The sequence below is a fragment of the Megalobrama amblycephala genome, linkage group LG22 (assembly GCF_018812025.1).
Source record: "Megalobrama amblycephala isolate DHTTF-2021 linkage group LG22, ASM1881202v1, whole genome shotgun sequence".
NCBI classification, from domain to species: domain Eukaryota; kingdom Metazoa; phylum Chordata; class Actinopteri; order Cypriniformes; family Xenocyprididae; genus Megalobrama; species Megalobrama amblycephala.
This window is the reverse complement of record NC_063065.1, coordinates 31,663,710-31,691,034: the sequence shown is the minus strand read 5'-3', so window position 1 is coordinate 31,691,034 and position 27,325 is coordinate 31,663,710. Positions and strand designations below refer to the sequence as shown.

Genomic DNA, 27,325 nt, shown 5'->3' with positions numbered 1-27,325 from the left:
AGTTATGCTCATGTGTGTGTTCTGTGTGTTCAGGCCTCAGAAGGCGGTATGGCACGGCTCTTCAGAGAGAGGCCGGCGGCTGGACGCTCTGAACTGTGAGTCCTGGAGAGCTGGAGACATGGCCATCACGGGTCAGGCGTCGTTCCTCTACAGCGGCTTACTGAACCAGCAAACGCGCAGCTGCTCCAACCACTTCATCGTCCTGTGCATCGAAACCAGCAACGACCACAAAACCATCCAAGAGCTCCAGAAGGCACAGCAGCGCCACAGAAGATGGTATTACAGATACTGAAGCCTCTCTGTCAGAAGGTGAACATTAGTTTGGACAGAGACGACATGAACTCCAGCCCGTCAGGCTCCGGCACAGGAACGTTTAGTCCAACCAAAGCCGTCTTTCTAGAATGTAACATGTATATTGGCCAGATCCCTGCGTTGGACAGGGGAGATCGGCCCTCTCCATGACATTTTGATGCACTGTACTTTTCATATTGTATTTTTGGTGTTGATTTTCCAAAAAAAGCCTTTTTTTTATCATGTCATTATGTTTTGTTATTCTGTTTGTATTTAATTTAATTTCAGTGTTTTATTTATACAGTGACCGCACATGATTCAAGAATGTCACGGATAAATATGCAATTTAACTGCTGAAATGAATTATCATTCAATTTTTTTTATTGTCATGAAGCAGTTTTTAGAAATTGCATCCATTTTAACAAGATGCAGATCAGGTCACAAGCAAATCACCTTTTTTATAGATTTTTAAAAAGCAAATCAAGTGTTTTTTGTCTGTTGAATAAAACATTTTTTTCCAAATGTGATCTTTATGTGTCTGTTATTTTGATGTGACTGACCTGTGCTGAACTCAAAGTTGTGTCTGTTTATGAACAAATGTTCTGGATAGGGCATGAGTGGGAAACCTTGAAACGCTCACAGAAACACTGTTTATTGGGAAAGTTTGCACCTCCTGAACGCGGAGCACAGATGGCCAGAGGAGTTGGCATGAGTTGGGGTTGTTTTTCAGGGTTTGCCACCCTCAGACTGGCACTGCCACACACACCAACACACATCATTTACCAAAAGTATGAGTGTTTGTCTCCTTACGATGGAATGTTGTGGGGGAAAATCGTGTAAATAGTCATTTTAAGAGGTCACAGTTTTAAAGGAGTCATGAACTGCATTTTTTTTTCTTTTTATTTTATAATGTTCTCAGAGGTCCACTTATAAGGTTATCAAGATTTTTCCATCCTAATTTAGAAGTAATAATCTATTTTCTATAATGTTTTTGACCCTCTTTTTGAAACACTCAGTTTTGATGGGCGTGTCTCATTCAAGACTTGGAAGTAAATGTTCACTGCTCTGATTGGGTATTTTTTTTATATTAAAATAAGTAAATACTTGGAGTTATCACAGTTATAGTTGACTGGATAACTTAGGGAATTATGAATGAATGTACCATTGTTTGTCACACTGTCATTCTTATAGGCTTTTTAATAAAGCATCTATGAAGAACTATTCTTTCTGCTCAGCAGTTCGTCTCTTTCATGTCCACCAGCAGTTGATTTATATAGTGCATATTTAAGTTATTGCACTGTAATACATAATATGACAATATCTATAGTCTATATTGGTTCTAAAGGAAGGGGAAATCCTGTACTTACCCATCAAAAAACCATAAAAGCACTGGTGTTCATTTACTGAAGTGCTGTCTAAGTACATCTGTAATTGTTTGTTGTCAATGTACTTAGTGGTTTAAGCGCGTAGCACTGAAACCCTATTGTAATTGTTATATTTTCCAAGTATCAGCATTCTCCGCTAAAAGTGATCACCTCCTACAACGTCACCAAGGCTCGCCCCATTCGGCCTGATGGGGGCGCTACAGCAAAATTTTCTTTTTTTTGAATTTTTTGAAAAAACGACTTTTGCAAACTAGTCTTAGGTTTTTGGCTCGATTTGAACAAAACCAGTGCAGCAAGATACTCTGGAGTCTGATTGTCAATAATTACCAAAAAAATTCGCAATTCCATTTCATGGTCCCTAAGGGCCGCCAAAACATTTGAAGTGAGTGGATCCACTTTTACTAAAATGGCTATAACTTGTGAACGGAACGAGATATTTTCACCAAACTTGGCACACCTATGTAAGAACTCATTCTGTGGTTGCATGAAAAAGGACATGGCGACCAGCCACTTGGTGGCGCTATAACAGGGAAAAAAACATGAAAATGGCTATAACTACTTCACCGTTAGTCCGATCAACTTGAAAATTGGCATGCAGTGTCTTCGTCCAAGGTTCCACGACTGTCTATGAGGACAATGACACATCTCAAAAAACATGGCCGCCGTCAGCCACTGAAGTTTGAGCAGCTTAACAGAGGCCGACTGGAACGAAATTCGCTGGACCTGTTTGACGGCACTAGAGGCCTGTGAGAAATTCGAAAAAAATAGACCACCGGGGGCACCTTCACGTTTTTCACGTGCATAAAGCATTGTGTATCGCATGATTTTTCGCGCACGCCCACGACATTCATACCACATGGTAGAACTCCTCATTCTGAGGAACTTTGCCTCTGGGACCGCCACTGTCCATCGAATCGTTCGTTAAATAGTGTAGATTATTTAAAAAACCAACTTTGGTGAACTAGTCCTAGGTTTTTGGTTCAACCTCAATAACTGTTAAAAAGCTTTAAAAACCATATATCTCCTATGATAAATTGCCTGTATTGGCTGTAAATGGTCCTTTCCATCTATGATCGAGATGGTTACAGGCTTATTGTTTTTATATTGTTCTCATGTTTCTCTATAAAACAGGCAAAACCATTCGTTATGCCAAATAGTGGGTTGGGTGTGTTACTGACTGTAAATAAATTACTGGAAAAATTAATTAATTTTTAGTCAGTGTGGCTTTATGAGTAATTTCTAATTAAATTATAATAAACTGACTTTAAAAAGTAATGAAAAAACAATTTACTGTACAAATTCTGAAAGGTGGAGGGTCTCACAGACTTTTTTCATACAGACACAGCTGGCACCTCCTTATCGATTACAGTGTATAACCTTGGAGGACTTCAGATTTAATAATTATTAATAATAATATAATTAAAAATATTGTAGCAGTGTTCATCTTGTTGCTAGGCAGATTTTTTTTTGTACTATTTCTTTTAGAGGAAGGATTATATAGTTGTACAGGTAAGATTATAAAATCAACTCAAATAATTTATTCGGTGAGGAGCTGTATAATAAGTACAGTAACCCCGTTATTATCTCTGTCCAATCACTGTGACTTTGACATTTCAGCATGTCCGATGGAGCCAGCTGTGTGTATGTACTGCTCTGTGATTAGTGAGTTTCTGCTCATTAGGGTAATGAAGGTGACAGTTGACTTTCATGTACGGTTCTTCTGGCTAAATATAGTGGTGGTTTCATATGGCGGACCTCGAGCCGTTGCGGCATGTGTGAACCACATTGGAGAATTAGTGCCACTTCCTGATGCTCTTTCAAGCTGCATCTCGTGCACTGCCACAACAAAGACTTAATGTTTCAATTGTGAGTATTAATTACAGCACAACATAAGATGGAACGGAAGCAGCACATGGCAGCTCCTGCGCTGGAGTTATAAAGTAGCTAATTAAATACGACTTATTTGCCTCCACGACAGAAAAAGACATTATGGTCTCCAATTTTAGTTTAGCTTGGAACACCTACTGTAATTATCTCAAGATATATCACTTATGTCTGGCTTCAAATAGGGTGTCATTAGCTTGATAAACAGATATTTAAATGTATATAACAGCAAAATAATAGCGTTCATGTTTTATTCTCAGCAGTGCATAGAAACACAGTGCATGGCTTCATTGAGGTCAACCTTGGTGGAGGAAAATTCCTGCAATATTGTGTGTTGCACGCATGCATTTAATATAATGGGGGCTGGATTTGCCTCAAAAGATATTATCTCAGACTTTTTCCCTAGCATATCTTTGCATATCTCTTATTTTATTTATTTTTTTAAGTGGCAAATCAGTGCTGATGTGATAAGGTCAAAGATCATATTTTGCCCTCCAGTGTTGATCATATATGCATTTGGGAAAGAACAGTGGACATCTGTTGTAATATGACTGTGCTGTAATGGCCTAAGGAGCAGGATACCACAGGTCAAAAGTCAGGAGAGTCATGGGAATCATATACAGATGCCACAAGCCCTCAGCGGAACAATACTTAGATTTGTGTTATTTCTCAACCTCAGGATGGTTTTGTTGAATTGCTTTTTCTGATTTAGCTGGTTTGTTTTATTCTTTTTCATGTGTTGAACCACTTTTTGAGCAAACGCCCAGCATTCAGATGAACATAATGGGTTGCTCATCCGCTCCTGCTGTACAGCCTGAACATTAGTCCCTTTGTGTTTGTGCCCTGCTCACGCTCTGATTTGGAAATTGCTAAATTCAAAGTTTTTCTTCTAAATTGGAGAGAATTGGCCTCATTTCGTCCTCTGTGCATGTATTGTTGCTTTACTTAGTAGTAGTTTTTAAGAACTCTCTACACCAGAGGGTCTCAGCCTTTATGACTTCAAACCCGACACTGTCTGCAACAATATTTGAAAAATAATAAACATCTTCAAAATATGAATTGTCACAGTTGGTAGTGATAATCACATGCATGACAAGGAAGATGAAAGTTCAAAGCAGTCTTTAATAATCCACAGGTAATCCAGACACAGAAACACAACGATACATAGACTAAAAACCAAGGAATAAAACACAAGAACATATATATACAGGATAATGAGGGGAACTATGACAACAAAAGGTCCAAACATAACCGTGACATAACCTATAAAGAGAAGGTGAGGAGGTGGCGAAGAGCTGCCAAAGGGATGGCACCAACGAGGATGGCAGGAGGCGGCTTTGGAGGTAGACGGACACCCAGAAGGTGGTCCAACAGAAAAGTCCAAGGAGGTGATGAAGGTGGAAGGATCCATAGGATGGCCTTGAACAGGGGCGTGCGGATGGAGACCCAGGCCACAGCCACGAATGCGCTCCATGGCAGCGTCACAGAAGGGAGGAGCCATGGTGTAGGGATGTGTGACGTCATCTTGGGGAGGACTAGATGGGGATGGTGGTGAAGCCCACCAAGCAGACGGAGAGCTGATGGGGTGGAGAGGGACCAAAGTCCTAGGCGGCCACGACGGAGAAGCAGCGACGACCCCCTGAGGTGGAAGTGGGGATCTGGAGAGCAGAGGTGGAGCTGGAGTGATTGAAGATGGAGGCAGAGCCTGAGGAAGGGTGGCGCTCGCCGGAGCCGAAGGGGTGGAGGACCGGAGAGGCGTGGTGATGTCTGACCCAGGTAGAGCCGATGTTCCGAGGGAGCCCAGCGAGACTGAAGGGCTGATTGTCCACGCTGGAGCCGAGGAAGGAAGGAGTGGAGGCGCAGGAGCCAGGGCGACGAGTCGAGGTGGAGTGGAGCCCTCAGAGGGTGGAGGCGGAGCCACGGGCTTCTGACATCCAGGTGGCAAAGGCTCCCAGCAGATCCAAGGGGTAGCTGCGCCACTGATGGGAGGTAGTGATGACTGGGTGGTAGGAGTGGCTGAAGAGGAGACTGACGAATGACACGGAGACTGATGAAAAAATTAGGTCCAGTTTGGAGAGGGAGGCTGGGTGAGGTTAACAGCACTGAAGATGAAGATTCAGATTCTGAGGAGATCAAGTGGCACAGGGAATGTAGCTCTCCACACACAAACTGTCCATAAAGTCCAGGCAGTGTTCACTCTCAGTTGCAGGAGGGTTGGCGGGGCTCGCTTCCATTCCCTTGTACTCCGCAGGGACTCCCGCGGTGATGGATGTGTCAGTCGGCACGCACACCTGGTCAGATGGGGTCCCCTTAAGCTCAGATGTGATTGCTCCTTCTGGTGAGGGCTCCAACATCGCGGCTGAGGTGCTCTCGTTCCTCGCAGTGGGGTGGTACTAGGCTGGGCACTGGGTTGGGAGTGGGGCTGTGGGGCCACAAACACAGCGAAGCTTCCTCGAGGAGCTCCGGGAAGGTGGTTTGATGGGCAAGATCCAAATGTTTCTTGAGGGAGTGATTTCACTGTTCAAGGCACAGGAGTTGCATGGCAGGGAAAGACCATGATAAAAAATAAAATAAAAAAAATGCAATCTTTGCCGCTAGTCACTTTGTAGGTTGAGTATTCTGGTCATAGTTGGTAGTGAAAATTAGATCCCCCTGAAATGCGATTTGGGCTAGTTTTGAGGAGCAATTGGGTGGGTTTTGTTGTGAAAACTTGGCAACCCTGGTACATACCACAAGATAATCAGGCTGATTTTGGGCCGATTTCTCCACTTCCGACAATCCTAGGTAATGTCCAGATTATCTTGATGGTTCTACAGATTATTTTATCAGATTTTCCTGTGGTGTGAGGTGTGTTAAGAGTGACTGAATCCCCAATCACGAATCGTAAATATTCAACGTTAAATATTTACGATCAGAAATCCTGCTGTGTGGGGGGAACCCCGAGGACAAACGCGTGCACACTTGGAGATTATCACGTGGAACGAAACCATATCCAATCAGAAAGCGAGCTGACAAAAGACTGAAACATAACAAACACAGTCATGAATTTTGACAGCAGAGATGGAGGATTTTGCTTGTCGATTTGTGGCAACAGAACGAGTGTTTATACAATGTGTCCAGTGAAACATACCAAAATCATTCCAAACACTATCAATGCAATTTCTCCCTGCCTCTCGTCCGTCATGTTTATTCTGAAGTCGCGAGAGATTTTGCGTGTTCACAGTCGGGACTCTGGTTGAAAATCTGTTGGTGTGTGGTGTGCTGTCTTTGTCAACGGTGAACGTGATTTTACCAAGTACAACATGTTCCTGGATCAGCATCTTTGTTGATCCTGGAACAACATTCCAATCAACCAATCAGATTTGAAGAGCAAGTTTACCGTTTATGTCAAGGATAAGCTTAAGCCAGGGTTAGGTGCTTCTACGTCTGTCATTTCCCTCTGATTTTAGGGATAAATTATAGGTAGGGTTAGGTTTAGGGTTAGGAATAGGGTTAGGACTACATTAACAAAATATGTTGATCCAGGAACATGTCTTACTTGGCAAAATCACGGTGACACACTATAGGAGCAAAACGGTTAACGATTGTTTTGTCCTCATGTTTATGGTCTCTCACATTTTGAAAATCTTTTAAGTTTTCAAAAATCTTTTAGTGTGTTCCCAGCATAACTCAGACAGAAGGTGGAGAAACACAAAAGGTCTAAACTAACATAACCGTGATGAATATTCTCATAAATCAATATCTTGATTTTTTGTTGATCTATCTATCTATCTATCTATCTATCTATCTATCTATCTATCTATCTATCTATCTATCTATCTATCTATCTATCTATCTATCTATCTATCTATCGTTCTATCGTTCTATTGTTCTGTCGTTCTATCTATCGTTCTATCTATCTCTCTATCTCTCTATCTATCTATCGCTCTATCTCTCTATTTCTCTCTCTATCTATCTATCTATCTGTCTATCGTTCTGTCATTCTATCTATCGTTCTGTCGTTCTATCTATCTCTCTATCTATCACTCTATCTCTCTATCTATCTATCTATCTATCTATCACTCTATCTCTCTATCTATCTATCGCTCTATCTCTCTATCTCTCTATCTCTCTATCTATCTATCTATCTATCTATCTATCGTTCTGTCATTCTATCTATCGTTCTGTCGTTCTATCTATCTCTCTATCTATCTATCTATCACTCTATCTATCTATCTATCTATCTATCTATCTATCTATCTATCTATCTATCTACCGTTCTGTCATTCTATCTATCGTTCTATCTATCTCTCTATCTCTCTATCTATCTATCGCTCTATCTCTCTATCTATCTCTCTATCTCTCTATCTCTTTATCTATCGTTCTATCTATCTCTCTATCTCTCTATCTATCTATCTATCTATCTATCTATCATCTATCTATCTATTGTTCTGTCGTCTATCTATCGTTCTGTTTATCTATATATCTCTGTTTGTCCATCTATCTATCTATCTATCTATCTATCTATCTATCTATCTATCTATCTATCTATCTATCGTTCTGTCGTTCTATCTCTCTATCTATCTATCATCTATCTATCGTTCTGTCATTCTATCTATCTATCTATCTATCTATCTATCTATCTATCTATCTATCGTTCTGTCGTTCTATCTCTCTATCTATCTATCATCTATCTATCTATCGTTCTGTCATTCTATCTATCTATCTATCTATCGTTCTGTCGTTCTATCTCTCTATCTATCTATCATCTATCTATCTATCTATCGTTCTGTCATTCTATCTATCTCTCTATCTATCGTTCTGTCGTTCTATCTCTCTATCTATCTATCATCTATCTATCTATTGTTCTGTCATTCTATATATCTCTGTTTGTCCGTCTATCTATCTATCTATCGTTCTGTCGTTCTATCTCTCTATCTATCTATCATCTATCTATCTATCGTTCTGTCATTCTATCTATCTCTCTATCTATCGTTCTGTCGTTCTATCTCTCTATCTATCTATCATCTATCTATCTATTGTTCTGTCATTCTATCTATCTCTGTTTGTCCGTCTATCTATCTATCGTTCTGTCGTTCTATCTATCGTTCTGTCGTCTATCTATCGTTCTATCTATCTATATATCTCTCTATCTATCGTTCTGTCGTTCTATCTCTCTATCTATCTATCATCTATCTATCTATTGTTCTGTCATTCTATCTATCTCTGTTTGTCCGTCTATCTATCTATCGTTCTGTCGTTCTATCTATCGTTCTATCTCTCTATCTATCATTCTGTCGTTCTATCTATCTATCATCTTTCTATCTATTGTTCTGTCGTCTATCTATCGTTCTATCTATCTATATATCTCTGTTTGTCCGTCTATCTATCTATCTATCTATCTATCTATCTATATTCTTTCTATCTATCTATCTATCTATCTATCTATCTATCTATCTATCTATCTATCTATCTATCTATCTATCTCTGTTTGTCTATCTATCTCTCTATCTCTCTCTCTGTCTATCTCTCTGTCTGTCTTGTCTATTTTTTTATCATTTTCTCAGTCTCTAGCTAATATGATACAGGCCTTTCAATGAATATATTTTCTTTCTATCTGAAGCTGTGTTCTGAAGTCTGTTATCAGCCTCAGTTAATTAGAGCTAGCGAAGTGCAAACTAATAAATGTCTCTCATCTTTTGAAGTTTTGTTCGACTCTTTCTTCCCCTCATGAGTCCGTCCCCCTCACCCCACCCCTCGGGCACATAACGGTATAAGTGCGGTGATTTCTCATGGCTCCGTTAACCCAGCCCTCCTCCAGCCTCCATCAGCCGCACATGCTCAGAGCTCCAGCGCCGCGCTCCGCGTCTCCTGTGCGGCCTGTGCGTGCGGACCCGCCGCGGACACTCTCATGCGCTCCTGCTAGCACACATGCTCTCATGGAGCTCGCGTCTCGTTTGCGTTTGAGTCCACCATGCACTTTAGGATTTCAATAAGATGTATGTGTGTTTTGAGATAATCATTTTGCTTCTCTCTGGCAACTTCTGCGCCTTCGTTTATACTCAGGGTAAGTCCGCTTTTACTTCTCCCGTTATGCTTCTAGTTGCTTTAATGTCAAGAATCGACTAGTTTTAGCCTTTAAAATATCATTTTTACTTTTGATACGTGGTAAAAGCAGAGGCACTAATGATAATAATGAATAATAGCGAACAACATAATCGCAAGTTTGGACTTGTTGATTCTGCACCGTTATTCTGAAGCAAGCGTTTGTATCAAGAGTTATTGAATTGTGGCTGGCATTATGATTTGGTAATGGATTTTAAATCATTGTTTGAGTCCATAATGATCTTTGTGTACGCTCGACTGTACCGTTATATTCCCATAACTTGCTCGAGACAGCTTATGAATTCATTATGCATGCTGGTATATGGGCGACTGGATTGGAAATAACAGCTTCAGATTTCATAATAAACTCAAAGCAACATCAATAAATGTGTTTTTGAAAGCAGTATGATCTGAGATGAATGAATGAGAGTTTAGACTCAGTCATATCCTGTCAGGACTGTAACACTTTATAATAATAACTTTCAATAATCATTCATAAACAAGCATTAGGCTATATAATGACACACTGTAAAAAATACCAGGATGCCAGTCATTTTTAGGAATTACAATGCAAAAATGACTATATTGTGCTGCATTGTGGGATAATAGTATGTATTTAATTCAAAGTCACCATTATGGGTGCTTTAACATCATTTACTTTATTTTGAATTAATTTTGCATTATTATTGACTCTTAATTGTGATTTTTACTTACAATCTACACCATATGTGGCAATGTTTTCTTTATAGTGTAGAATTAAAATAAATAAACCAACAAATGCAATGCATAATGCATTACCTGAAGTGAATTCACATGCTATCACAGTTAATATCATGTTAATGAATGGAATACGAAAGTGTTAAAGAAGGTGTTGGAAAAGGAAGCATTTGTTATTTTTCTTTACAGTTGCCATTTGTTGTGGGTGAGAATCAGCGAGTCTTTGCATTTTTGCATTGGCAAATAAATCATAAAATTTCCCTCTGGCAAAATGTTAATGTTGTTTATAGCAAAAGAAACTTAAAGCCAAATTCTTTCATGTTCTATCAGTGTCAAACAAAGTCAAGCTGACATCTGGATGCCGAAGTGCTTTGAAGTGTGTGTTTGTGAACATGTGCTCGGATTCCTCCAGTAAATAACGGAGTCGTCGGACACAGAAGGAAGGCATTAGGCTACTTTTGCTCTTACATAGATAAAGTGAGCATGCAAAAGTTGGCTGTTAACCTTTTGAACCTTTATTTACAAGTGTCCAGCCAGTTTTTCCCTCTCACAGCCCAGTTACAAATGTTGTGTTTGCCTTGAGGAAAAATCAAGTCCAGTAGATCAAGCGGCGTCTCACGTTTTGTACCTATTTGAAGCTTTTTTGCCCCTACGCAAACATCTGCAACCAATTTAGGTTCCTTCAAGTATGGCTCAGGACGAGAGCAGGAAAAACAGAGGTGGCAGAAATCAAAGTCACGTTTCAAATCAGTGTCATTCTTCTAGTAGGAATCCTGAGAAATAAGGAATGAAGCACATGTTTAGGTTACAATGTTCAGAATTCTAAATGTCTTTTGCAACTTTTCAAGGTTTAGTTTGGACATTTTCGCACTTATTCTCATGTGACGTTGGAGGACACTTTCGTATGATCCTTCCTCCTCCGAACACCTCCTCTACCTAAACACATGCAAACAATTACGGCCATGTACTCATTTTGTCATTAGGTCTGTACGGACTGGACTCGCTCCATTTTCTGTCGTGTTTGATGTCTTGTTATTGGATTTGAAGAGCCAATGGGGTGGCGCTGTGAGTTTGGAACATCTGTTGAGAAAGATCCGGCTCTCACGTGCTTTCGTTTTGATCGTAGACATGCTTATATCTGCCAGACATATGTACGAGCGTACAGCCGGACACATGCTATGCCCATATGTCTTTCATGTTGTTTAAAGCCATCTGGCACTTTCATGTCATTCTGAACTTTCAGAAGATATTCAGACTTTATTCATCAGATCATACTGAAAAAATAGAGACAAGCTGATCATAGTGAAAGGCAATTGAAGTTATCCATAGTAAATATCTTCGTAGTAAATTCATCTGTTCGTCGAGTGCCAGAGAGCTGTGTAATTGATGACTGCCATATGTCTTTATGAAGCGTGTTTATTTTCATCAGGTGCTTTAAAATCCTTACTAAACTTTCTTTCAAAAACATTTGAAAGACACAGAAACTCTTTCATTTTTAAATGCAGTTTTTACAAAGTAAATGTTTGTGTGAAACCTGATGACGGTGATTATGAGAACGATCTGAACTCAATGGAACATCTGACTGTTTGAACAAAGGGTCAGTTTCACTAATGTAGGATTTTTTATGGAAGTTTATTTCGGTCTTTAATGCATTTCAAAGGAATTCTGTCAAAATCAGTAACCCATCCAGCAAAAATACGTTCTAAGAATGTTTTGTGAACGCTCTTATTAAGTTATAAAAACAATATTTTTGAGCGTTCTCAGAGCATTTGAAACATCCAGTTTATTAAATGTTTTAAAAACGTCTTTTTTTGTGTGCGAACGTTAATGAAACATTCCATTTTATCATTTTGCAAACATTATGGGAACGTTACAGAATATTCAAAGAATATTCAAAAGTAACAATTACAGCATTTAAAAACGTCCAACTAAAATGTTTCAGGAAAATACGTTCCATGAATGATGTATAAATGTTTTGAGAACATTATTAAAGGATTAGTTCACGTCAGAATTAAAATTTCCTGATAATTTACTCATCCCCATGTCATCCAAGATGTTTAAATCTTTCTTTCTTCAGTCGAGGTTTTTGAGGAAAACATTCCAGGATTTTTCTCCATATAGTGGACTTCACTGGGGTTCAACGGGTTGAAGGTCCAAATGTCAGTTTCAGTGCAGCTTCAAAGAGCTCTACATGATCCCAGACGAGGAATAAGAGTCTTATCTAGAGAAACCATCGGTCATTTTCTAAAAAAATAAACATTTATATACTTTTTAACCACAAATGCTCGTCTTGCACTGCTCTGTGATGCTCCACGCATGACGTAATCATGTTGGAAAGGTCACGCGTGACGTAGGCGGAAGTACCGCAAAAAATCTCATTTTCTCCTCCAACTTCAAAATCATCCGACATCGTTGTTTTATCTTTTTTTTTTTTTTTTTGTAAAGGCCGTTTGACGTCACGCGTGATCTTTCCAACATGATTACGTCATGCGCGGAGCATCACAAAGCAGTGCAAGACGAGCATTTGTGGTTAAAAAGTATATAAATGTTTATTTTTTTAGAAAATGACCGATGGTTTCTCTAGATAAGACTCTTATTCCTCGTCTGGGATCATGTAGAGCTCTTTGAAGCTGCACTGAAACTGACATTTGGACCTTCAACCCGTTGAACCCTAGTGAAGTCCACTATATGGAGAAAAATCCTGGAATGTTTTCCTCTTAATTTCTTTTCGACTGAGGAAAGAAAGATTTAAACATCTTGCATGACATGGAGGTGAGTAAATTATCAGGAAATTTTAATTCTCAAGTGAACTAATCCTTTAAAGGACGTTATTATTTATGACACACGCTATGAACGTTACTGGAAGAACGTTTGTTCAGAACGTTCGCTGTTAGCCGGAGATCAACAATTGCTTGGTTTGTTTATCTTCTGCCGCTCTGCAATTATATGTTTTTTTTTTCTGCTTGTCATCTCCAGTTTTGGAGACTGTCGAGGCTGAAATATTCACTCGCTCGCCACAGATATGTGATTCAAACATTTGAAAACTGCTCAATTATTGTCAAATGTCCTGCTTGACAAAACCATTGCAATAGTTTTGGGAAATGGTTCGGAATGTTCTGGCTGTAAGGATTTGGCGTTCAGTCTTCATATCAGCCAAAATGATGAAAGTGTTTTACATTTTTTCCAATCCTTCCATCCTTCCTTGTTTATGTCAAAGTCCTCAATTATTAATGCACAGGAAATGACCTTTGACCCTCAGGCATTATTCTGAAGGACTGGCTCTGCCACATAGGAATGCAGAAAAAAACAGACAAGAATCATCCACCATTCAACATTGTATGTGTCTACGACCCCTTAAATTGTAAAGACGGGGCAAAGGGTGATGTCTTCTTCACAGCCGTGCTGTTGAAACATATCTGGTAACAGCCTGCATTCACTGGACAGACGGCTTCGGCTGTGAAAGAAAACAAGCTTCTGAGCCGAAGTGAACTGGCAGGAAGCGTAGACTGTGTAGACTTCACCAGTTCACCAGCAAACAATTGTACAAATATCACTGCATGCAAATCAGATGCATGAGTTTTCAGAAATGAGCTGTTTAATGCAACGAAAGCCCAAGTAGCCAAACGTTGCGGTTACATAATTTAATATAAGCTCATAACATTTGTCCAGTGGGAACTGAGGGATGATTCTTGAGGACGACCCAAGGACACTGCATCGCTAATGTTGCGTTTAGTCTCCATACCACGAGGCCGAGTCAAAGGGAGTGTCCGTTACCAAACTGTTTGGCAGTGGAATTGAAATGAATCATTCACACGTTCCATATTTTGAGCATGAATAATCTCAACTCCTTACTTTGGGGCCTCCCGTGAAGGACTTTATTCTGTCAGAAATGCACACAGTTCTCTGCTTGTTACATTAAAACTAAAGGTTTCAGAATACACAGTGCATCAGTTTGTTGCGTATTGAGCTGCAGACCAGTCTGGGTGTCCATGCTGACCCCTGTCCTCCGCCGGAAACGGATAATGCATCCTGCCACAATGGTTCAGGAATGGTTTGAGGAGCACAACAATGAGTTTGAGGTGTTGACTTGGCCTCCAAATTCCCCAGATCTCAATCCAATTGAGCGTCTGTGGGATGTGCTGAACAAACAAGTCCGATCCATGGAGGATCCACCTCACATCTTACAGGACTTAAAGGATCTGCTGCTAACATCTTGGTGCAGATACCACAGCACACCTTCAGGGGTCTAGAAGAGTCCATGCCTCGACGGGTCAGGGCTGTTTTGGCAGCAACACGATATTAGGAAGGAGCTCATTTTAGAGCTGGTTTTAAATTTGAATAATATTTCACTGTTTTTACTGTATTTTTGATCAAATAAATGCAGCCTTGGTGCAACATTAAGAAATCTTACCGACCCCAAACTTTTGAACAGTTTTGTAGAAGTACCTAAAATATGCAAATGATTTACGTTAGTTGCTAATTAGATACTTTTTATCCGAAACGTGGAACTTGATCTTAAAGTTAAAACACAAACTTCTTCAATACTTTAACATCTCGTTTTGGCATTTTGTAAACCTTCCGATCAGTTCTGAAATGAATCCTAATGGGTATTTCTGTCCTGTCCATTGCTTGTGCTCCTCTAAGACTTCATCATAATTAGCCCTGATCTGCAATCAGTCTTATCTCAGACTGCATCTGCCGAGCTCTCAGATCCGAGTGTCTCTCTGTGTGTCCGGCTCCGGGAGGAACCGCCAGGCTCTGCTGTGGCAGATGTCCTGCGTCGGTCCGCCTGATTGATAGCCGTCCTCCATGTGGGCATCACAGGCTGAGCTGGAGGAGCTTAAAGAAGAGATGCGTCTCTGTAAAGTGTGTACTGTACAGTTTTACTGAACACTCGCCACCCGTGCAGTTTTTGGGAAGAGGAAGATTCTTTTGTGGTTTTGGCGTGGCCAGTAATATGCCACAGGAGAGTGTCCACGATAAAAAAGAATCTAGTTTATATAACACGTGCCAAGTTCTTAGAGACTTCCTTTTTGTGTTCAAGTTGGTTTGATATGATTTTGCAATGCTATTTTTTTAAGAAAATATTGTTTTTATGACTCTAAAAATGTCATGTGGTGTAACCATTAAGTAAAAAGTCATATTTTTACTCGCACCTTGAATACGTGTGAGTATACACAACTTAATCATTATTTTCAAGAAAACATTTTTAAATATGATAAAGTATTCTTTATCAATTTCATGATTTTGTATATCATTGTATTTTTGGGCAGTTGCACCACATGATATTTTACAATCTGAACTAACCTTGCCTTGTCATAAAAAATCTCAAATTATCAGATTTTTTTAAGAGACTTATCAAACTTAATAAACAGTCATATATCACAGTCATTATATCATATAAATTTCCTGTTTCATTCATTGATTTTTTTTATTAATTTATTTTCTTTGTACTTTCTGTAGTTATACAGATATTAATAAGTATGAAAGCAGCTATTCTGTTTTTAATATATATATTTTTTTAATCATTAATAATGAAATATGATTATTATATATATATATGAATATTATTAATTTTAATTTTATATATAATCATATTTCATTATTAATCATTAAAAAAATGATTATGATTATATATTATAATAATATATGATTATTATTAATTTTAATTTTATATATATATATATATATATATATATATATATATATATATATATATATATATATATATATATATATATACAGTGCTGGGTAGATTACTTACAAATTGTATGAAAAATTATATGACAAAAATTGTAATTAGTAACATAATCCATTACATTACACATTGAAGGTAATATAATCTTTTGGATTACTTTTGACCTAACTCGTTTATAACATTGATTTGAATAGGATAATCTTATACCATTTTGATTTAAAAATACTTATAAAAAAAAAGACAAAATTATTATATTATATTTATTTATATTTTATGCATTAAATATAATATCACATTAGGGTTTCTCAGATTGGGGTTTGTGAGTTTAATGAAAAGCTATTAAGTAATTAAATAATTAAAATTTTTAAAATTAAAATAAATCATTTTAAATTAAAAACAATAAAAATAAAACAGTAAGGAGAATCAATGAATTATGAATAATTTACTGCCACTGTCATGTCAATAAAATAATCAATAAAAAGTGTGATTATGAGTATTTAAAAACATAATATAATCATAATATATATAATTAATATAATATAATTGCAAACATAATATGATATAATTGCAAGTACTTTTATGGAATCTGATTACGTAATCCAGATTACATGTAATCAGTTACTACCCAGCACTATATATATACATATATAATAATGTAGAATATAGAACAGGTGTATTCAAATAATTGCATCAATGAATTGTACATTTTATTTTTCATCTTTTTATCCATTCCGTTACACACGAGAAAGAAGCACAGGGCTGTCGTTAACAGCTTACTTTCATTAAACTGCACAGAAAAGCATGAACTCCTGGACAAAGTCTTTCCATGACCCTGTCAAGGAACAAAGTCTACAGTGGTTTTCCTGTGTGTGTCCGCATGCTCTCAGCGAGTGTGTTGTACCCGGAGTCAGCCTGCTCTTTTCTGCTGTCCGCTGCTGTATTGTGTCCCGCCGGAGCCCCGCTGGGCGACAGCACATGCTTCTTTACAGCTTGAAAGGATTACGGCAGGCCCCGCGCCGGCCTCTGTCACTCAGTGCTTTTGTTGATTCTGGTCATTGTTTATTTTTCGAGCTCATCCAGGACTCCCCTCCATCCGTGGCACTATAGAGGCAGCAGGCCTTATGCTCTCCGTCAATGTGATGCAGATTCAGGCCTCTGAGCCACTGCTGGTCTATGACATCATCTGCTCACGCTAATGACCTCTAACAATAGACATTGTTCAAGTAAGTGCGTAACAAACTCACGCTGAACCGAGAGAGACGGCAGTGAGAACATGGACTTGATTGATTTGTACTTTCTCCTAAAGTTTTTCTTTTGAAAGGACATATCTTGCAAGAGGTCCATATAAATATTTTAGCACCATCAAAGTCATAATTCAGTTTTTCATGAACATTTAAAACCATCCTCATTACCTTTGCTACATTTAAAGATTTTGAACGCTGTAAGTGCATTGGCGCATAAATACTGTCATACTGTATGTTAGTATGGAGCCATTTTTCAGTTAATTTGATAAACTGTGTAATATTGTAACATTGAGTGACAAATGCATTTAAATCCCGAAACTACAATGATTGACATCGTGGTAACCATAGCAACATATTGGCGTATTGCATGTTTTGGTATTCGAAATCAGTTGAGAAATGTAAACTTTATTGTGCTTTTTGTCCAGAAAGGCTTTTTACTTGCTTTTGTTTATTGAGCAGTCTTGCCCAGAGCAATATGGCGGACTCGTTGACGTATGGCGTCTATGTATTTATTATATCTATGGTTGTCACTACCTACATTTTCTGGGAGTTAATTTGGTGGTTGAATGCGGTTGTCACTGAACCGTGTGTGAACAGAACAGGATTATGCACTAAAAGGTGAACTGACAACTGAATTTAGCTGCAGTGTGTATGTGGCCTTTGTTTCCATGGTTTCTAGAATGTTCTCATTTGTTGCCATAGCGACTCATTGTTTGATTGATTTGATTCACCTGTTCCTTGTTTAGCCCTTTAGGCCCCGTTTTCACGAGGAAAATTTTAAAATGAAAACGATCCTCGTCTACACTAGCGTTTCCACAGCGTTTCAGAAACAATCTCCGTTTACACTACATGACCGAAAACGCATGTCACATGACCGCTAATGCTCACTGGGCATGTGCGAATCTTGTGCATGCAGGTAGCTGCAGTATTAAAAATATTAGTTTAACCCCACATGCCTGTTAATAATTACAACAAAGCCAGCAAAGATTGCAGTTCGAACATGGGCAGCCACGCCATCGTTTTCAAAAGTCTCCGTTTTGGTTTGTTTATATATTGTGATTCTCCTGCGTTCTAGTATTCCCCTGTGCCGCTGTGTGTTTATTGTTTTGGTTTATTGGTAAATAAGTGATGCTGCCTCAACCTGCTGCAATAAACTGTGATGAATATTTAGTGTAATAATATCTTTAATAAATAGTGATGGTGTTTTTGCATATTGAGCTAACTTCATTGCTTCCTTGGACTGTTTCTGTCATTTTTAAAGAGGTCGTCATTTCATGCATTTTTCACTGAATCATGCACAATCACTGAAAGGTTCTTTGGGGAACCAAAAATGGTTCTTCTATGTAATCACTGTGAAAAAAAGGTCTTTTGATTCTTCCCTGGGACGCTCTGAGATCCATACGGCCTGTTTTGGTCACATCTGGACCCCAGACGCCTCTCTGTCAAGCTCCTGTTTTCTTCCTATGGATTTGGATGATGATCCGTAGCTCTGTTTTACACTTCTAGAATCTAAAGGAATAGCATATCTTCATTTTTTGCTTGCTTTACTCAGTATAACCCCCGATATTACGTTCAGCGGCTCGGGCTCCACTAATGGGCCGCGTCTCATTATATACAGTCCTCTCAGCGTTATGATCCCGGCCGGCCTGAGTGTAACTGTCATTGTTCATTAAAGGTCTCGCTGCGAGACGCAGTATGGTTCACTGCACAATTCATCCTCCCCTTGTATAATGTAAAGCCCTGCTCAACTCAATAAGCGACAGACGCAGTGTTTTCTCCACGAGGGACGCAGGGACACTCCTGTAGTTGCCATGGCTTTTATCAATTTCCACAGCAATGGTCTGGGCTGAATGTCTTGCGTTCCTCTCCTCGAGCACAAAGGCCACAGACGGAGCTGTAACTCTGAATGCTCCAGTGCACCTTCAACTGTGTCATTAAAGTCCCAGCTTGTTAACGGACCCCGGCGACCCTCACAAAGAGGCCACAAATTGCCCTGCTTTCCTTCCCTTTAACCACAGCGTGGACTTCATTTTATGCTAATTTGAGAACAACTTTAACAGTTTGAAATTCTTAAAGGGAAATGGCATCATCACATGTGCATTTTTGTAACATCAACATTTTTAGAAGTCTGAACTGAAGGAAAGATCCACCTTTCAACATTCTGTGTAAAGACTTGATGCCGCTGGACCTCATTATTCCACCTCAGCCTCTTGTATTTAAGCACTGTATAAAGTTTATGTAAAATTGCTGTGTAAATGCATTTATGCCACCTCTGAGCTGCATTAAACAGACACCTAATGCCACTTCAGAAGTGCTTCTGTGCCACCTGTGCAGTGTACATTTGCCGTAAGAAACAGGCATCCGGTCAAGAATTCAGACTTTATTTCTCGTAATTGTTAGATTATATCTCAAAATTGTGAGAAAAGATGTCAGAATTGCGAGTTTGTATCTCAAAATTGTGAGAAAAAAGTTAGAATTGTGAGATGATATCTCATAATTCTGACATTATAACACACAATTAGGACTTTATTTTTCACAATTGCAAGTTTAAATCTCAAAATTGCAAGAAAAAAGTCAGAATTGTGAGTTTATATCTCAAAATTGCGAGACAAAAAGTCAGAATTGTGAGATAATATCTCATAATTCTGATATTATAACTAACAATTTTACTTTATTTCTCACAATTGCAAGTTTATATCTCAAAATTGCAAGAAAAAAGTTAGAATTGTGAGATAATATCTCATAATTCTGATATTATAACTAACAATTCTTACTTTATTTCTCACAATTGCAAGTTTATATCTCAAAATTGCAAGAAAAGTCTGAATTGTGAGTTTATATCTCAAAATTGCGAGGAAAAAAAGTCAGAATTGTGAGATATCTCATAATTCTGATATGATAACTAACAATTTTTACTTTATTTCTCACAATTGCAAGTTTATATCTCAAAATTGCAAGAAAAAAGTTAGAATTGTGAGATAATATCTCATAATTCTGATATTATAACTAACAATTCTTACTTTATTTCTCACAATTGCAAGTTTATATCTCAAAATTGCAAGAAAAAAGTCAGAATTGCAAGTTTAAATCTCAAAATTGCAAGAAAAAAGTTAGAATTGTGAGATAATATCTCATAATTCTGATATTATAACTCACAATTCTGACTTTATTTCTCACAATTGCAAGTTTATATCTCAAAATTGCAAGAAAAAAGTCAGAATTGCAAGTTTAAATCTCAAAATTGCAAGAAAAAAAATAGAATTGTGAGATATCTCGTAATTTTGACATTATAACTCATAATTCTGACTTTATTTCTCACAATTGCAAGTTTATATCTCAAAATTACAAGACAAATTGTCAGAATTGCAAGTTTTATCTCAAATTTGCGAGAAAAAATGTCAGAATTGCAAGTTTTATCTCAAAATTGCGAGAAAAAAGTCAGAATTGCAAGTTTAAATCTCAGAATTGCAAGAAAAAAGTTAGAATTGTAAGATAATATCTCGTAATTTTGACATTATAACTCATAATTCTGACTTTATTTCTCACAATTGCAAGTTTATATCTCAAAATTACAAGAAAAAATGTCAGAATTGCAAGTTTTATCTCAAAATTGCAAGAAAAAAGTCAGAATTGCAAGTTTAAATCTCAGAATTGCAAGAAAAAAGTTAGAATTGTAAGATAATATCGTAATTTTGACATTTTTACTCACAATTCTGACTTTATTTCTCACAATTACAAGTTTATATCTCAAAATTGCAAGAAAAAAGTCAGAATTGCAAGTTTTATCTCAAAATTGCAAGAAAAAAGTTAGAATTGTAAGATAATATCTCATAATTCTGACATTCTGACTTTATTTCTCACAATTGCAAGTTTATATCTCAAAATTGTGAGAAAAAAAGTCAGAATTGTGAGATAATAATGCGTAATTCTGACATTATAACTCACAATTCAGACTTTAATTCTCACAGTTGCAAGTTTATATCTCACAATTCTGAGAAAAGAAGTAAAAATTGTGAGGAAAAAAGTCAGAATAGTGAGTTTATATCAAAATTGCGAGAAAAGAAAGTCAGAATTGCAAGTTTTTCTCTCACAGTTCTGAGAAAAGATGTCAAAATTGCGAGTTTATATCAAAATTGTAAGAAAAAAGTCAGAATTGCAAGTTTATATCTCAAAATTGCGAGAAAAAGAAACCAGAATTGTGAGATAAAAAGCCGCAATTACCTTTTTTATTCTTTATTTAGTGGTGGAAACAAGCTTGAATACTTTTGACCTTAAACAGGTTAAAAAAAGAGAACATTTCTAAGAATGTGGCAAGTGTGTTTTAAAACTGTATTTTAAAACCTTTTCTTTTAGTTCTTTATTTTGGAGACTCTTATGCTGAATGTCAGTGACTCAATGTGTCAACTAAGTTTAAATCTAAATGTTAGGAAAAACAGAAATTGTTTTCACACAAAACTGTATTATCGTAATGGCTATTACTGTCATAATGTGGTAAAGTGGTGTATTATTCATTGACCATGTGCTTGAATGTCAGCATATACTCGCTGCCAAGCTCAGCAATAACCAGTTTTATTCTGGTTAACCAGAGTTTCAGAAAATAATGACAAAGCTAGTTCATCACATGCGTCTACTAGAGCTCTGCTTCCTCTCTGTTATTGTTGAAGGGCGCGACACTTTGACCAAAAACACTGTGAAGGAATTCAAGTAGCTTTTCTTTTCTTGCCAGAGCAGGGAGTGGAATTGAGCGGCGGCCCTTTAAATACTAACATCCCTCATTCTGTCCTCCTCTCTATACTGAAAAAGTCAATCATGAACAGATTATGAATCCGAATGAGGGCTACTTTGCAAACTGGCTCAATCAACACATTTTATCAGTTCATGCATTCTCTGGGAATCGATCCCACAACCTTCATGCACTACAGGACTGGTTCCAGTTGTGTGTGAGTAGTCTTTGAACCTGATGGGATCCTCATGGGATCTTCAGTTCACATACTCATGACCGGTCCTCTCGTCTGCTTCTCATTGGAGTTTGATCACCTCGGTTGAGGCCGTCAGAGTGCCTTCCTTTCAAGTTGTCTTCAGCTCCTGCCAGAGATCCTGGTGTCTCTGCACTTTCACAAACACCATTTGCACGAGGAGGCGAGGGCTTTACCTTTCCGCTGCTGGAGAAGGATGGAGTGAAGTACACTTGGGAACAGAAGCAGTGGATGTTAGTGATCTGTAGGTGAAGTGGATGTTCAGGAGTGAGGAGAGGAATGCCTTTGATGTGGCATTATTACTGTTCCTCAGAAACACAGGGAGCTCAGAATACTCACACGTGTTAATGCTGGAGAGGGATCTGTTCCCAACGATCCAGGCTGGGCTAAAGGGTCACTGTTATGATGCTCAATTTCATCCTATTTATTTATTTAGTAAAAAAAAAAAATCTATAAAAATGCAGTTCATATATACGGTAATTTAAATGCACCTCATCAATGATGAGCATGTTTTTAATTAAATCATTAATTTGTTTTTAAATATAGATTTTTATGGGGCATAAAGTAAAAATGTCAGGGTGATGCTACTGTCCTGATATCATTATCATTAAAATAATGAGGAGAAAAAAAAGAAGAGGAAAAAAAAAAAACTAATAAAAGTAATTTGGCATTATTATTATAATTATTATTATTATACTTAAAAATGTAAAAAATTGCTATTATTATAAAATTGCTATTATTATTGCTATTATTATTTAGCATTTTAAATAATATTAACAATAATAAATTAAAAATATATAATAATAATAATAATAATAATAATAATAATAATTATTATTATTATTTCAAATAATTACAAATATTTAATAATTTAAACATTTAAATAATTTAAAAAATATTTTAAATTAATGTTACAAATTGTTGTTATTATTTTAAATGTTAAAAGGTATTATTATTGTTATTATTTTAAATAATCATTTTAAAATGTTAAAACTTGTTATTATTTTTTAAACAACACTAATAATAAATTAAAAAGGTATTATTATTGTTATCATTTTAAATCATATAAATTAAAAATGTTGCTTATTATTATTATTATTATTATTTTAAATAATAATAGTTTTAAAATGTTAAAACTTGTTATTATTATTATTGTTTTTAAACAACAATAATAATAATTTTTAAATGTTATAAATTATTATTATTGTTTTAAATAATAGTTTTAAAATGTTTAAAAATATGTTTTTAAACAATAATAAATTAAAAAGCTATTATTATTATTATTATTATTATTATAAATAATACAATTTTAAAAATGTTACAAATTATTGTTATTATTATTTAAAATAATAATAATAAAACATTTAAAAGGTAAAAATATTATTGTTGTTGTTACAAATATTTACAAATAATCTTAATAAAACTGATTTACTGACTGCTTATTTGTGAAAAGCTTTGCTTAATCAAAGTCATGAGTGACCAACATGCAGAAACATGCAAACACAGGAAATGATGTCATAGACTGTGTCTAAAGGTCAATAAGATAATCATCAGATAAATATCAGATAATTTGATCTTTTTATGATAAGGCATGGTTAGTTTAGTATGTAAAAGGTAATTTGGTTAAGCAAAATTAATGATATTCTTGAGTTAATAATTTATGATTTTTTTACTCGATCTAACAGGAAACAAACCCACTGAAGACATTGAAGTTTTCTTCTTACAAATACAGTCCAATCTATGAGCATCTTCAGCCTCAGCAGCTTCAAACAGCCCCGCTGTCAGCCATGTTGGAACAAAAGAAGACGTAAATGTTCTCTTCTAATAGATCACTACCTTCATGCACTAAATGCTTCTTTAGTTAAATGAACCATTGACGTTACAGTACACACAACATAGACATCGTGAAACCGTCCACTCAGATGACTGCTTTCATTCAGCGTCTTTCTTCTGTTCCACGAGTTAAGAAAGCACTGGTGTCATCTCGATAAACGCAGGGAAGGATGAAAGGAGAGGCGTGCTGGTGAATCTCACTTCTGCTCATTTGAAAGCCAGACGCTCTGAGACAGAGAGCAGATGATCCAGAGAAGCACACTACAGCACTGAAGAAGAGCACTTAACAGTGCACACGGCTCACGAGAAGAAACAGATCAAATCACACTGATGAAAGGAACGAGTCTGGATGAGTCTGGGCTGAGATGAAAGTGCTTCATTTTGATAATGATTTTTTCCGGAGGAGCATAAACAGATGAGAATATGTTTTTCTTACGTTTTCAAAGCCACAGCTCTCCCTTGTGATTATTATAAGCAAACACAATACGAGTGAAGCTCAGTCTGATCTCATTCTCACATGCATTCAGAGACATTTTCCTGCTTGATATCTCTGACATTCCTTCACCTGCTGCTCAAAAACAACATGGCAGTGTTAGTGCTGGCTTTGACTGTCAAAAAAGACATTTATGTTTTTATTGTCTTTAAAGAGGGGGTAATTTACTATATTTTGCACCTGTTTCTGCAAATCTTAAAACAACCTTATCTCTGAGTTTAAACCAGTGGCGTAGCCATGGGGGGTCTGAGGGGGCCTAGGCCCGCTCATTATCATGCAGGCCCCCCCAGATTTCTGAGCGATTTTTTATTTTTTACGTTGATTTGTTACACTGATGCATATGCTGCGTGGTAAAATGCAACAGCTGTTTTTAGACTTATTGGTTTGATTATTTCACATGTTGCACGTAGCCTCTGCTGTTATTATCTTTGCGCGTGAGAGTTCGTTATTATGTGGTGAGTGACAATGTGAAGCGGCACCCGAGGCTTCCCGTTTCCAGGACGCGCAGTGAAATCCGGTGGGTGCTCGGGCTCCTAACTCTCCATTCGTTTTAACCAATAAAAAGTCGTTAGAGAATCAAGAACCTCTGACTGCAGCGCACACAGCTTTCTTCTCGTCATTATAGTTAATTTGAGGCAGTTTCCGTGGCGTATTTGCTCTCGCTCAGATATTGCGTGCGCGGCTGTGCGCCCTTTAAACTTTGTTATATGTAAATCAAACATGCTTTTTCTCTAGAATTGTCTTCTCTCCTGGATTTAATGTTGCTAGAAGCTATTAATCATCAAACTTACATAACTGACTGTTAAAACAACACCTATAAATTGTAAAGAAATTAAGTATCTTTTTATATAATAACTCCATGTACAAATGATATCATTTTCAAACTTAGCCTACTTTAGTCAGCCAGCTATCTAGATATTTTTATTATCTATTTAATATATATTTTTAAAGTTATATATTAAAAGTTAAATGCTTATTGAATTATTATATTTAGCGAACCACTACTGATCATCAAATAGTACAATATCAGCATGAGTGTAATCAAAAATTTTTAGAATAGAATTAACGGTTTTTCCACGGTTCAAAAAGCAAATTACACAATCAAACAAAACAATATGTAGGAATAATTTACTTTAGGTTCTGATAAAATGTTTTATTGTTTAAAATTAATTTATAAATGGTTTATGGTCTGGTCTAGGTATCCCTGCCTCTGCTGAATTATCTTTATCCCTGGTGGGGATAAAACAAATATATCCCTCCCGGGTGATGCTACTCCACAAACCACCAACAGAGCATATAAAATACCAAAAATAAAAATCGTTTTTTTAAAACATTGCCAAGTAAAACGCTGCGTTTATATAGAACTGTCTCTTTACGACACAACAAACGGGACACTTTTTAGACGCGCATTCCGACTTCGCCTCAGCGCCAGACGCAAGTCAAACGAGCGCGGAAAAGGTGCAGGTGACGACGAGGGAGCTTCAGTTGAACAACAGTGAACTGCGGTCAGATGAGATGTTGTCAGGCTATGTCGGTAAAACTCAGAAAAAAATAACACGACTGTCCAATCAGTCATTATACTGTGCTCGTGGCGCGCACTCAAGAATTGCATGCGCAAATGCGCCGGCGCGCGCTGCATAATTACTTTATTATAGCTAAAATAAAGCGCAATAGAAGCTACGAGCAATGACCGTCGTTTGAAAATGAAATTGCCAAACATGCGATTAAAGCTGCCTCAAAACTGTGCATGCATGCATGTATTTGTTGACATGGTTTTAAAGCTATTGTTATCCAATTTGTTGGTCTTAACGTCGTAAAAATGCACATATGTACACCAGGGAAATCTACATTTTCTCGGGGGAGCATGCCCCCGTACCCCCCTAGCAAACTACATTTTATGACCTCGGTAATTATGAAACCCTGCGTACGTGTTCTATAAATTCTATCTAATGAAATCTGAGGTAAACGTGTATTTCTACAAATGTGCGCACTTTGAGAGTAAAAGTTTGTATATGTAGTATGCACTGTGATCAAATATAAATGGGACCAAACGCGATTGAATGTAAAGGTTTGTGTCTCGTTATTCTATTAATAACTACCGATTGATTTAGCATTTCTTTTAGAAAATAAGAATTATTAGTGTCATTGTAGTCATTGTTAGTGTCATATATATATATATATATATATAATATATATATATATATATATATATATATATATATATATATATATATATATAGGCCTATATATATATATAATATAGCGGCCCCCTCATTTTTAGATGGGCCCCCCCAAAAATAAAATTCTGGCTACGCCACTGGTTTAAACAACCCAATCCCAGGATTAAAACAACCCAATCCCTGGGTTAAAACATCCCAATCCCTGGGTGAAAACATCCCAATCGCTGGGTTAAAACATCCCAATCCCTGGGTGAAAACATCCCAATCGCTGAGTTAAAACATCCCAATCGCTGGGTTAAAACATCCCAATCCCTGGGTGAAAACATCCCAATCGCTGAGTTAAAACATCCCAATCGCTGGGTTAAAACATCCCAATCCCTGGGTTAAAACATCCCAATCCCTGGGTGAAAACATCCCAATCGCTGGGTTAAAACATCCCAATTGCTGAGTTAAAACATCCCAATCGCTGGGTTAAAACAACCCAATCCCTCGGTTAAAACAACCCAATCGCTGAGTTAAAAAACCCAATCCCTGGGTTAA

The 27,325-nt window shown here is 37.2% G+C and overlaps 2 protein-coding genes across 10 annotated transcripts in view; both read left to right on the top strand.

Annotated features, from left to right (window-relative positions):
- Window positions 1-1,512, top strand: part of col15a1a (collagen, type XV, alpha 1a) — an 81,081-nt gene extending 79,569 nt beyond the window's left edge. For all 9 annotated transcript variants that reach the window (XM_048174356.1, XM_048174359.1, XM_048174357.1 and 6 more), the window contains one exon: window positions 34-1,512. In XM_048174356.1, coding sequence (XP_048030313.1) covers window positions 34-292 — 259 coding nt within the window. In that variant the 3' untranslated portion in view covers window positions 293-1,512. The remainder of the gene's footprint in view (window positions 1-33) is intronic.
- Window positions 1,513-9,350: 7,838 nt separating this feature from the next.
- reck (reversion-inducing-cysteine-rich protein with kazal motifs) overlaps window positions 9,351-27,325 on the top strand; it is a 58,271-nt gene continuing 40,296 nt past the window's right edge. Inside the window, exon 1 of the mRNA XM_048174469.1 lies at window positions 9,351-9,606. Within this exon, the coding sequence (XP_048030426.1) occupies window positions 9,537-9,606 (70 nt within the window). The 5' untranslated portion in view covers window positions 9,351-9,536. The remainder of the gene's footprint in view (window positions 9,607-27,325) is intronic.